General features: G+C 30.9%; 1 protein-coding gene across 1 annotated transcript in view; it reads right to left on the bottom strand.

The window, feature by feature from the left end:
• LOC117120526 overlaps positions 1–12,826 on the bottom strand; it is a 78,898-nt gene that overhangs the window by 56,024 nt on the left and 10,048 nt on the right. The window contains exons 2-6 of the mRNA XM_033265538.1: positions 8,280–8,393; positions 5,922–6,035; positions 1,964–2,083; positions 803–931; positions 262–381 (exon numbers count right to left, since the gene is read on the bottom strand). Coding sequence (XP_033121429.1) covers positions 262–381; positions 803–931; positions 1,964–2,083; positions 5,922–6,035; positions 8,280–8,393 — 597 coding nt within the window. The remainder of the gene's footprint in view (positions 1–261; positions 382–802; positions 932–1,963; positions 2,084–5,921; positions 6,036–8,279; positions 8,394–12,826) is intronic.

Below are 12,826 nucleotides of genomic sequence, written 5' to 3'. Positions count from 1 at the left end.
TTGTTGGTGTGTTTGTTTTTTTTTTTATTATTAATTTTTATTTTTTTTTTTTTTTTTTTTTTTTTTTTTTTTTTTTTTGTTTTTTTTTTTTTTTTGGGGGGGGGGGGGGGACTTTTCCTACCGACCTACCCATTTTTTTGGATTTTCCCAAAACGTGGTTAACACAAGAATTTCTTTTTTTTTTTGGTCTTAATCATTGTGATGATAATAATGATCATGCTATTGATGAGTATGTTCAATATAAAGAATTGGCCTACTTACAAATTTCACAGTTAGTTCCAACAATACCCGATGAACACATACAAATGTAACTGCCATCATCTCTAACTACACACATGCCACCATTTAAACATGGCTGACTTGAACAAGAAGTCTGAACTTCTGAAAGCATTTAATCAACCACACAAATATAATTCATCATTCATTTTTTTTCTGTTAACATGGCGCATTTCTTTGTAAATGTGAACCGACCAGTGTTCCTTTTTACTTCCTTGTTGTCTGCAGTGCAATCATTTTCATTATAAACCATGAACCAATTAGATTCCACATCAAGCAACAAAAATTATACTGTTTTAGAAAATATGCCCCTAAAAAAAACTGTAGCCCAAAATGTTATAATTTTTATTATTATTACCTCTACTACTACTACTATATTATTATTATTAGGCCTATTATGTTTATTATTGTTATGAACTTCATTATTATTAAATATTAATATTATTATTTTCATTATTATTATTTTTATTATTATTATTATCAATATTACAGGGTTCATTATTAGAAAATGAGTAGCGTTTCCTACCGTTTTCACACCGTGTGCCTGCAAAACCCGAAGAGCAGACACAAGTTAGTTGCGATTGGATTACAGTACATGTTCCACCATTCATACAGAAAGGTTCATCAACAGAAAATGCTGCGCATCCATCAATTACTATAGCAGTGAAGGTAAGAACAAAAATTCAATATTTGTATTCCATTTGACAGGAAAAAGGAAAGATAAGGAAATATGAGAAGAGAAAAGAAAGGAAAGATAGACATGGAAACATTAGAAATGAAAAGAAAAGAAATGATAAGAAATATAAGAATGAAATTTGAAAGACAGATACGAATTATAAGAAAGAAAATGAAAGGAAAGATAAAAATATTATTGTGTTGGCCACGCCTGACCGACCCAAAATGTACGAAATTGATGTTCGGCATTTTAGTTTTTTTTTGTATTTTTGTTGTGACTACAACAATTTTTTTTTTTTAATGAGCTAAAGAGGCTGGAGTAAGACTCTTGTCTTTAATGAAAGGATTTGTGATGAATAGGAAAGTAACAGGCCTTGAAATAATTCCAATTACCAAAGCATTGTAATAATAACATTTATTGATAATCATCAAACCAATCATTTGAACTTAATTAATTTTTATTCTTCTCTGTTGTTGTTAAGCGCCTCGGGGTTATGTCAACGTGAGGCGCTATATAAATCCAGAATTATTATTATTATTTCTACTAGGATCTAAAACTCTGTTTAGATTATCAAGTTTTCTTTGACAATAATAAACTGTTGTATGCCTATATATGTTCATGATGTGCCTATATATGATCATGATGTGATGTCATCATGACCATATTTAGTCATGTCACATGTTTTTGTCAAACAAAAATCTGATAGCTTGGACAGGTTTAAATATAATCTTGTAAATTCTGGTGGGGAGGGTATTTTATAGTCTCTACCTACAGTAGATCTGAAGATAGGAGCCCACCTGTAAAAAAAGAACATTTTTGTACATAGAACATTTGAATGGAAAGAAATATTTAAGTATGAAAGGCTTATATACTAGCTTATAGATTCAAATTATAATACTGTAATCTCTTCAGTATCTGAAAACTGATATCATTAAGAATTGTCACGTTCTAGTTACCACAGTACAAAGAAGTATAGTATACAGTGTTTGTATAAGATCAGGTAACACTTACACACTGTACAAATGTTCCCTGTAAAACCTGCTGGACAAGTACAGGTGAACCTGGTTGGAGTACCAAGATCACTGCAAGTTCCACCATTACGGCAAGGGTTCGGCACACACGCTGAAACAGCTAAAAATGAAAAACAATTTTCTATTATAAGTGGATAAATGTGTTGTGAGTTTGAGCATGTTGTCTTTTATAGCCATAGTTAGAAGGTGTGATAGGAACTCGCTTTAAATAAATAGTCCAATTGTTTGTGGCCGACATATTTGCCAGAATATAGCAGGCACTCAATGGTACCAATAATAATGACGCATCACAAAAGGTACAGTTGAAAAACACTGTTACCCTTCAAAGAAATTTAAACTTTGAATAACAATACTGAGGAGACAACTACTTTATTGAAATTCAGTCAAGTAAAACCTAAACAGCACTGTAATGTAATTTATATCGTAACTATGCAATAAACTTTTAAAAGCATTTATTGTAGGAATTGTACTGTTCCAATTTTCAAAATTAACACCAATTTAACAACCATCTACAAAAATAAAATCTACAAATGAAGTACATTATATTAAAATATCAATTTAAGGAAAATCTAATTAATACAACATATTTCATTCAAATGCAAGTGGAAAAATCACTATTTGGAATATAACAGATTACTGTAGAAAATGGAAGTTTGTTTTAGAAACTTGTTTTTTAGGGCCAATAGGTAACTTTTTTGTTCTATTCTGTTTAGATCAGTGCTTCAACATTGTCATCAAGTAGATAAAAGAATATTGAAAGACCTGTATAAAGTCTGTTGCTGTCTGAGAAATTCTTTAACTATAAACTTACACCCACTGCAAATGTCAGACTAGAAACATTTAACAGTATCTGTATCAAATAGTAAACATATCTTAATAGTCTTTCACAGTCGCTACCACCACTTTAGCAACTCGGCTAGCTGCTGCTGGTGGTACAGTATGCACATTTTAGTGACACCATAGAGTTAAAGAGTATCAAAGAATACTAGAGCGCTATCTACGATGCATTCAATGTTCTAAACATGCAGAGCTCTCTGTGTGTGTGTACTCAACAAAATGGCTGCCGTAGAAACCTGCCAATTAAAATACGCCTAAGCATTGTTTTCAATGGCACCGTCAATTTAACATTAAAATTTTTAGTTGCCTTTATAAAACTCAACCATTGTGCTATTGCGGTGTAGTGAACACGATTTCGATCTTCATTCCTCAGTACTTTTGGTTTTAGATACTATGCATTTGGTCACTTTTAGGCTAGGCTAGTCTATTACTTTATTAATACTGTATAATTACCGTAATGAAATAATAGTTTAGTCAGAGGTCTTATTTATGGTTGTAATATGTATACTAAGCTTGAAGGTGGCACTTTCCTATGGCAACCAACTTAGATCTTTGCGTGTATTACGATACTATTATACTTTCTTATCTAAGATTAATTATTGGACCTTTCAGTTTTTGGATGGTACACATACATAACTCTGCATTGTTCGTCACCCTAGTCAGCTATTAGTTAAAGAGGTCTATAAGTGAAACTGGTTTTGTAGGCTCTTTTTAAAAGTGCATGGTCATATACTGTACGATATCAAATGACCATGGAAATATTGTTTAGCATAACAATCATGGTTATATTCTTTATACTTGAAACATAAGTTAGTTCAAGTACCTTAAATGAATACTATCATTGTTAATTCACCAAGAAGGATAGATTTTTAACTTACCGGTAGTTATTTTGATTGCTGAAATAAAATTTTGAAAAAACACCTAACTAATTCCTAAAGCTGATGAAGAACTTCAGGAATTTAGAAAAAACAAAATGTAAAAAAAAAGTTTTGGATGGCCTATATTCAACTTTATTTCTTATATACTATTATCAGCACCCTTCCTTTCCTTTTTTTTTACCTGGTTGCTGGATACAGAATCAACCATGCACAATATTCAACCATTTCTATTCTTGGGAGAAATTATTAAGCAACATGGGTTTTGCCTCATCAGACTGTAAAAACCTGGTTCTTATTTAGGGCCAAATTATTTTTAGATTTGATCTGACAGACCACCCCGTGCATATTACCTGGGGTTGCATTTTTGTCTTTAATTAATTGAAAATGTATTCATCCCTAAGTTTATTATGTTTCTTTTTTTCCATGTATTTTGTTTTTGTTCACGGGCCAAAACAAATTGCCTCCTGGCCAAATTTGGCCCGTGGGCCACCTATTAAGAACCAGGGCTATAAAACATATATATGCTGAAGCATCACTGTGGTATATAGTAGATACATATAGTATACACACATGTGCTATTTGGTAATAAATCCTGTATTTAAATTCAAAATATCTTTTAATCGTAGACCACTCCTTACAGTAATCCTTAGTTTCAAAGAATGACATTTATATAGTGGTGTTGTCGCTGTTGCATGAAGAGGGTATACAATTTTTGAATAACCAACTAAAAAAATATATAACTTCCATTATCCGGACAAGTAGTAGATCTGCTTTCAATGCACAGGATCACAGCTGATACTTTGCATCCCCAGCATTTAAATATTATACTATACAATATTATTTTAATCTGCATCAGAACTTTTAGAATGTTCAAATAATTTCATCCGGATTCAAAATTTATCAAACCACTGTGTATAGTATTCTTTGTTAATCAAATCCTCCATTTATAATTTTTTCTAGACTATTTTATTAATTATTTGTGTAATAAACTTGGTGTTATATGCACTTTTGTGCAACTGAACAAGCAAAATGCATTGTTGTACTCCTCTATTCACTTTTAATCATATCCGCGACAAAGTTATTTTGTAAGTGACAATCACTTTGTCCTTGGCATTATTGTTCCAAGTATATAATGGGTAATCGAAAATAATGCCAAACTTTGATTTCTTCATCAACAGGAAACTCGGTGTTTGCCTTTTGTAATTAACTTTCACGAGCTAAAATCATCTTTACTTGGTTGAGTAGCAGACCTCAACTAAAAAAAGACAAACTAATATTTTATAAAATAAATATTCATAGAGAATAAAGGGATAATGCTGGTTTCAATTTAGATTATCTCTTTTCTTCAATTTATCAATGCACAAAAAAAAAGCTGAGCTGCCCTAACTATGTACTTTTGGAACTATCTGATTGAAATTTTGAGATGCATACATGCTTTACAGCAGACTCAATTGGTTTTGTAATTAAGTAAATTGGTGATTGCTGTAAAAGGTGGGAGGTAGGGTCCAGAGCCTTTGCCACCTTCAGCTCATCACATTGCTATAGCCACAAATAGCATCCTTAATTGGATAGTCACTTGCTTTCTTGTTCAAAAAAATATTTATCTGTTGATTTGTTGATTCCTCATAAACAAAGTGTTTAAACAGCAATGCAGCTGTGTCAGTCACCATCGCCTATGTCGAATATGAAATTCTATGATTATAATAATTTAATCAACTTGAAATTTAAAAAGTTTGACTATACAGTATGCAAAGTCATTTTTGTCAAAGAACATTTGATAGTTTGGACAGGGATACAATACACATATACAATAGCCTACAATTCTAATTTTAGTTCAGTCAATAGCTTCTAGATATAATGACGTATACTTTAGTATTAATAAAACATAAATTTATATAAATACATTTAGGCTTTTGCAAGTTACATACATTTTTATATAATTTGCAGACATATTAAATCATGTATTGCTGTTAGGATACACTTAGAGTAATGAATATTTTAATACAATTCCTTCAATTGCATCCTTTCCAAAGGAAAAATTTGCTTATATATTTTTAGTAAACACACAAAACAAAATTTGGGTTGAATTTAGCTAGTGAGCTTGCACAAGAATATTTATTAGTATGTACCTAGTACTGTATATTGACAATAAATCTCTCCACTTGGATCCCATAAAATAGTACAATTTAATTTTAAAAAAAAAAATCAAAAATGTATACACACGGTCTTGACAGGCGACACCCACGAATCCTGTAGTGCAGAGGCAGGTCGCATAGAATTGGTGATTGTTGCAAACTCCACCATTAAAGCAAGTGATACCAACACACGCATCCACCGCTGTGAATATTAGGTATTAAAAATGTGCAGCAAAAGAATAAATGTGAAATATTAATCTTACAGTACTAGCATTCATTTGAAGAATAAAAAGATAAGAAAATTGTCTATATTTTCTTATGGATTAAAGAATTTTGAACCTAATAAGCTGAATTGATTTACAATTAATTAACTTTATATAATTTATTAATTATCAATACATTTATGTAATAACAAATAGAACATATATATATGTATCATTTTGAATTAGTAGAATGAATGTAATCTAAAATAACATAATTTATAATGAACAAGGCAAACAAATCATAAATGAAAATGCTAATATTGATAATTCAAAATTTCAGCATCAAATCTCAAAAATTGTCTCAAGGTTCCTGACGCAAGTTTTTATTACTACTGTAGGACAAAGGAATAACAAACAAACATGTTATTAAAATTGAAGTAATACAGGGCCAACATGAATCAATGTGTATAGGTGAAAATCAAGTTTTTTAAATACACTTCTGAATCTATCCAGTTTTCAATTATATTACTCTATGGTTAATTGCATAAGCATCATTTAATATATTACAAATTATCAGAAAGAATATTAAACAAAATCAACCATGCTTAATTAATTATAAACGATGAAACAGGGTGGAAGAGAAATGAGATATCATACTACTAAAGCTAGCCATGGTGCCATGGTCAATAATTTTAATTTTTTTATTTTCTGAAAAATCATAATCTTAACTTTCCTTAATTTCTCACAGGATGGTATGATGACATCACCAAATCCATTTTTAGATCCAGTGCACTGTTATTGGTATTTCATAATTAATTAGGTATTTAATTAAATTACACTTTGGAATATAGAAATTGTTCACTACAATTAATGGTTTAAAAATGAAAGGGAGATGATTTCATTAATGGGGGCAAGCAAATGTAAACAAAAGTACTAGCAATAATAGATAGCAATTAAAATGTTAATTTTAATTAATAAAGCAAAGATAAATTAATAAGATAGTAGCCTAATTAATTGTTACGGTAACAAGCGATATTACAAGTAGCAAATTAAAATCAATTGAAGCAATATTCATCGATCAAAAAAAATTGAAAACCATAATCATTAAATATTATTTAGTAATTAATACAGTAATAGTAGAAAGCACATGCAATTTAAATCAAACAGCAAATTTTGAAGAAATCAATAATTGCAATACAGTATTATACAAATGATGAATGTTTGAGTACAATAGGAAGAATATTTTCATGAGTTCAAAGACTGACAGTTCCATTCGATAATGCGGAGCTGAGCTAAATGGAACCATCAATCAATCAAACAAATAAAAATATTCTTTCTATTGCATGAATAAAAAACATTAATTTAATATTTGTTCTAAAACACACCTAAAATAGATTCTTGTCATTTAATATTTTATTTTAAAAATCTATCATTTTTCTGAATACAGGTTCTTGTAATTTTATGAAAAAAAAATCTACCCTTTTTCCAAATGGAACAGTCAAGCATCTTTTTAACCAATAAAAAATTGTTTTAAGTTGAAGTCATATCATATCCTAGGCAACTTTCAATGGGCAAAACGGATGGAAAGAAAATGCATGGATGGAATTAAATGTTAATGATGAGTGAAGAAATGGGGTAAATAACTAATGTCACATGATAAAAAATTCACCAATCAAATGACAGGCATTTATTTAGGTGTGTTATAAACAGTAATAATAATCAAAAATATTAATAGCAAATATCATAGTCTAGTAAGGAGCAATAGAGTAAAGTTTTGAGTGCATGTTGAACATAATAATAAATAAAAGAGCCAATAGTGCATAAAAAAATCATTGACAGTTTAATTTAATATTGACTTCTAAGGCCAGGCACTACTTTTTCAAAAATTGCCAAAAAATTACTTTATATTAAGTCAATAACATTTCTTAACATTTAATTTTGTAACAAAATGCTCATTAAATATAATAATATTGAATTTAATGTGAATGAAAAATATCAATATACTGTATTCAAATTGCAATTTATAAAATGTGAACACAATATTGTAGGCCTGCAGTAGTGTATGATTCTACTCCTCATCCTTACAGTATCCAATGCAGAGTAAAAATAGATGAGCCGTACTATTGAAATACTCAAAAGTCTAGAATTTAAAGTACTATTTCATTATTTTAATGTGAACACAGATAATTATTACTATTTAAAATTCATGAGCATTCAATATCTGAATGCACATTAACACTTACGTTCTGAGCAATTTGTACCCAACCATCCCTGAGGACAGTTGCACAAGTATCTGTCGGCAGCATCAGTGCATATGCCACCGTTTTGGCATGGGTTGCTGGCGCATTCGTTGGTACCTATCCAAAAGATGCAATATTATATTATCAATTTTTTTCTTTCATTTACTTTCACTACAAAATGTGGTTTTGAAAGTACAGTGGTTCAGACATATACCATAAAAAACATATCCTGTACAATCTCAATTTCACCAACAAACAAAAAAATAGTGAAAACATATCAAACCCATTAAGTAGTTTTACACATACAGTAGTATTTTTGAAAAATAAAAATGACCATTAAGTTTTCATTGGTATAGGAACCGTAAAACCTTGAATAGAAGCCCAGTGGGCTTAATTTCAAGAAGAAGCCAATCTCTAATTGAAGCCCCTCTTTAGTTTACAAAAGTAGGCTTGAAAAGAAGCCCATGGGCTTCTTTTCAAGATAGTACAGTACTGTACATACACAGTACATGAATTTCAAAGAAACAAAACAAATTCAAAACATGCTTGGTTTATACAGGAGTTTAGGTAATTTAATAATGCCGTTCAATACACGCTATGATACAGACTAATATTACAGTGGCAATATTTACTGTTTTAGATTAGTAATTCCCAAAATTTACATCATCTATTTTTAAAAGAAGCCCCCTCATTACTTTGCAAAAGCAGCCTCGAAAAGAAGCCCATCTAAAGTTCACAAACAAAAATGAAGCCCAGGGCTTCTATTCAAGATGGATTATAATCTTAAATTTTGCACTATCAGGCCTGGAAAACCAGCCTACAAAACAACCCAGTAGACTGTTCCTATTTAGAAATAGAAAACTCAATAAAAAAATATTGGTTTATGCAACACATAATCATACACATGAGAAGACTACGTAGAATAGAGTGTTTGTATTAGTTTTTTACAACAAAGCCCACCATACAAGAGGTACAGTACTTCCTGAAAATAATAGAGCTTGTGGCTTTTATGAAGTGTGGATTAAATCATACAGTAAGCAGCTAGTTAGGAACTGCATGCAAACTTAAAACCAATAAATGCTGTCCTGTTCACTGTCTAGGTCAGGCCTTTTTATACCTTGTTTTGCGAACTTGTGTTCGTCAGAGGAGGGTGAAAAAAAATAAAAATTAATTTTGTTTTCACATGCAAAATGATTTTGCCAAAACCATGTAAGCGGAGAAGAAAATAATAAAAAAATGTTAATAATGAACTACACAGTGTAGTGATGACATACATAATTAAGGAAAACATTTTTAGATTTACTGAGGAGAGATTTACAGGGCATAATAAAAGTAAATATAAAATTATATATATTTTAAATGAAATTTCCATTTTTTCGTAGCAGAGGGTCCACGGGATTGGCCAGAAATAACATTTTATTTTTACAGTATTCAAAATCACATTTTTTGCTATCGGCAGGCTCACTAAAAAAAAAGTCTTGACCCATCTTAATAGTTGTTCTTTCAAATAGGGGTGAGGCAGGGGAGGAGGATGGTTTTAGGAGATGGAACATACAGCTAAAATCAATAAATGCCGTCTTGCTTCTGTCTACACAAGACTTTACAAAATGGTTCTTCATCAAAATGGAGCGGGGTAGGAAGTTGGGAAGGGAGGGGGATAGTTTTGGAGAAGAAGAATGGTTAAACAGTTCTGCTACATTTTTCAAGTGTTTGTAATTGTTACATTGTGACATAAACTTAAGCGGTACACTTTGATGGCAAACTATCAGAATTGTAGATTTTATGGGAAAAACATTAATAAAGAAGTTATAAGCATGTCATAGTATTTGACAGGCTGCATGCCAAGTCTCTATTGAATACAATTGATAAGCTCCAATTCACAACTACAAATGTTTCATTTTCTAGTCTGTTTTCTTTTATCATAATCTGTGATAAAGAAATCTGTCTACAGATTTTTCCCATAATTATGAGAAATAACAAGTGTTATTTATTAATTCTACCACATTTCTCAGTTTATATCTTCCAATATGTTTGAGTGGCGTTGAATAGCTCGGTAGTTAAAATGCTTGCCTTCCAGGGTCCTGGGTTCAATTACCGAGTCGATGTTGCAGGATTTGTTTTCTCAAGACAAAAACAACTCTACTCCTTAAACCTACAATTGAGTTTAGTATGTGTAAAGCATCATGTGCTTGTCTTTCAAGTTTTGAAAGGGAATGTCACCTAAAGTAAGACAGTGATATATTCACTAATTGACAATCCTTGGTGCATGTGTTGTGTGCCTAAATAATAAAATAATAAATAATAATTGATTCACAGATGTTTTACTAAACATATCTGTCAATTTTTGCCCGAAAATATGATATGCAAAGACCAGGAAATAGGGAAATATATTTAAGTCAGACATTTTTTTAAGCAGGCCTATACATTATACTGTTATACATTTAAACATACATTATTTTTAGTATTTCCCTAAACATTTTACCTCCCGGAATTATTACATCTTCATCACCACAAGATCCCTATGAAAATGACTATCAGAATATTCAGCTATAAAATCAGTTACCTATAATACAATCTTCAACTTTGACATTTTTTTAAAGTACTGTGGCCTTACATATTATACTGTTTTATTTTCCCCTCAAAATTTTATCTTCACAAATATTACATAGCATTATGACCACAAGATCCATGAAAAATAGTCTATCAAAATAGAGATTGAGACATAAAATGTTTATAGAATAAATTTTAAATCTTATCAGGACAACATCAAATTAATAAATATTGTTATATATTTACATCACAGTGATTAAATTGTTCTAAAAACAAACATGAATGATGCAGATTAATCGACATATAATAATATGTAATGCAAATTAATCTTGGATACAGATGTTTGCTAGAAAGTCAAGTGTTCTACTTGTTTTGAATCAACTGCTTGATCCAATTGTGTAACAGGCACACGCGTTCTGTGTTTATGTTATTTGAACTGGAAAAATCTAACAGATGGAGATTAAATATTATTTTTAACAATCAAATGCCTTCAAGGACTTGTACCTTCCTAAAATAATGAATATGTTTTGATTGTCTTAAAAATTATAAAAACACTTGGATAGCTATCTTGTTTTTCCACAACGAAACATATTTAAAGAAAAAAAAAACTTTCATTTAATCATCATGCAGATGTATGAGCAGAGATGGAACTCCCAAACAAAAATGAAACTAGGAATTTAAAGAATTACTCTCAAAATGCTCTCTCTTCAAATTGAAAAAAGTCGAAATACTCATAATAATTAGCAGTAGACACAACTGCAGTGTAGTACTAAGAGAGCCCATATTGAGAACTACTCAAAAAGACTTAAATCTGTTGGCATCAGTAGGAACATCATGCCAAATTTGTTTGTTCTTTGCCTTTGTAGTAGTACTAAAGAAAGTAGAAAAGTGCTTTGTCTTATCAGCAGAAGACAATGGAATTACAGTACTGTATATACCTGTATACAATTCCAATTGCCTAAAAATATAATTCATTAGGTGATGCAGATAACTCTATTCTTGCTGTAAGTTTAAACCATCTAGAGCGAATGTTACTTCTACTTTTGCAATAAACTGATTTATTCCAGCAGCTACTCTGTATGAATCATAGAGATATAATAAGAATACTAGAGCGCTAACCGCAATGTATTCGATGTTCGAAATACGCAGAACTGTGTGTGTGTACCATCCAAGATGGCTGCCATAAATTTAGCCAATCAAATTTCGCTAAGCACCATCATTTGCAATTGCGCCCTCAATTTACTCAGAAAGTTCAGTACAGCTAGTTACCGCATGTTTGAAACTCGAGCGTTGCGGTGTTTGGGTGTAATGTACACGATTTTAATTTTCATTCCTTGGTACTTATTTTTGAATAAGATGCTCCACTTGCCTCGTTTTGGCTACAATAGTTTAATAATTTGTTATTACCATTACTCATTATCATTAATGAAATAATAAGTCAGTCAGAGGGCTTATTAATATGTAATAATATGTATAATAAGCATGAAGGTGGCGCTTTACTACGACGGCCATCTTGGATGGTACGCATACATAACTCTGCATTGCTACGCCATCTTGTCAGCACTCTAGTTGTTTAATAGCTCAATGGTATGAATGCACACATTAGTATGTATTTTTACATTATTGACTTGTAATTCTGTCATGTTTACTTTTTTGTTCATTGTAAAATAATAAGCAATTAGTAGAGCTGCGCAGAGTACACTAGCAGAAAATTATTATACAAAGGTTAGATTTAGATTTTTGAACGCATTAAATCTAACCTGATTATAATAATTTTCTCCTAGTGTATGATCTATACTAATTGTGTTATAAGGCAATCACCATCTTTTAATGTTGGGTTTGATAAATCAACTGTTGTAATGGTGTACAGTAAGAATGGCCGGAAAAAATGGCCCAGGAAAAATGGCCACGGAAAAAATGGCCCCGGTAAAAATGGCCCCAAATGACAGGTAGGTGAAAATGGCCCCAATAATAAAATTCTGTATTAAAACTGATTTTTT

This window comes from Anneissia japonica, unplaced genomic scaffold (assembly GCF_011630105.1).
Source record: "Anneissia japonica isolate Jap-2015-1 unplaced genomic scaffold, ASM1163010v1 scaffold287917_len653891_cov171, whole genome shotgun sequence".
Classification (NCBI taxonomy): Eukaryota; Metazoa; Echinodermata; class Crinoidea; order Comatulida; family Comatulidae; genus Anneissia; species Anneissia japonica.
The sequence above is the reverse complement of the archived record's forward strand: the minus strand, read 5'-3'. Positions and strand labels throughout refer to the sequence as shown.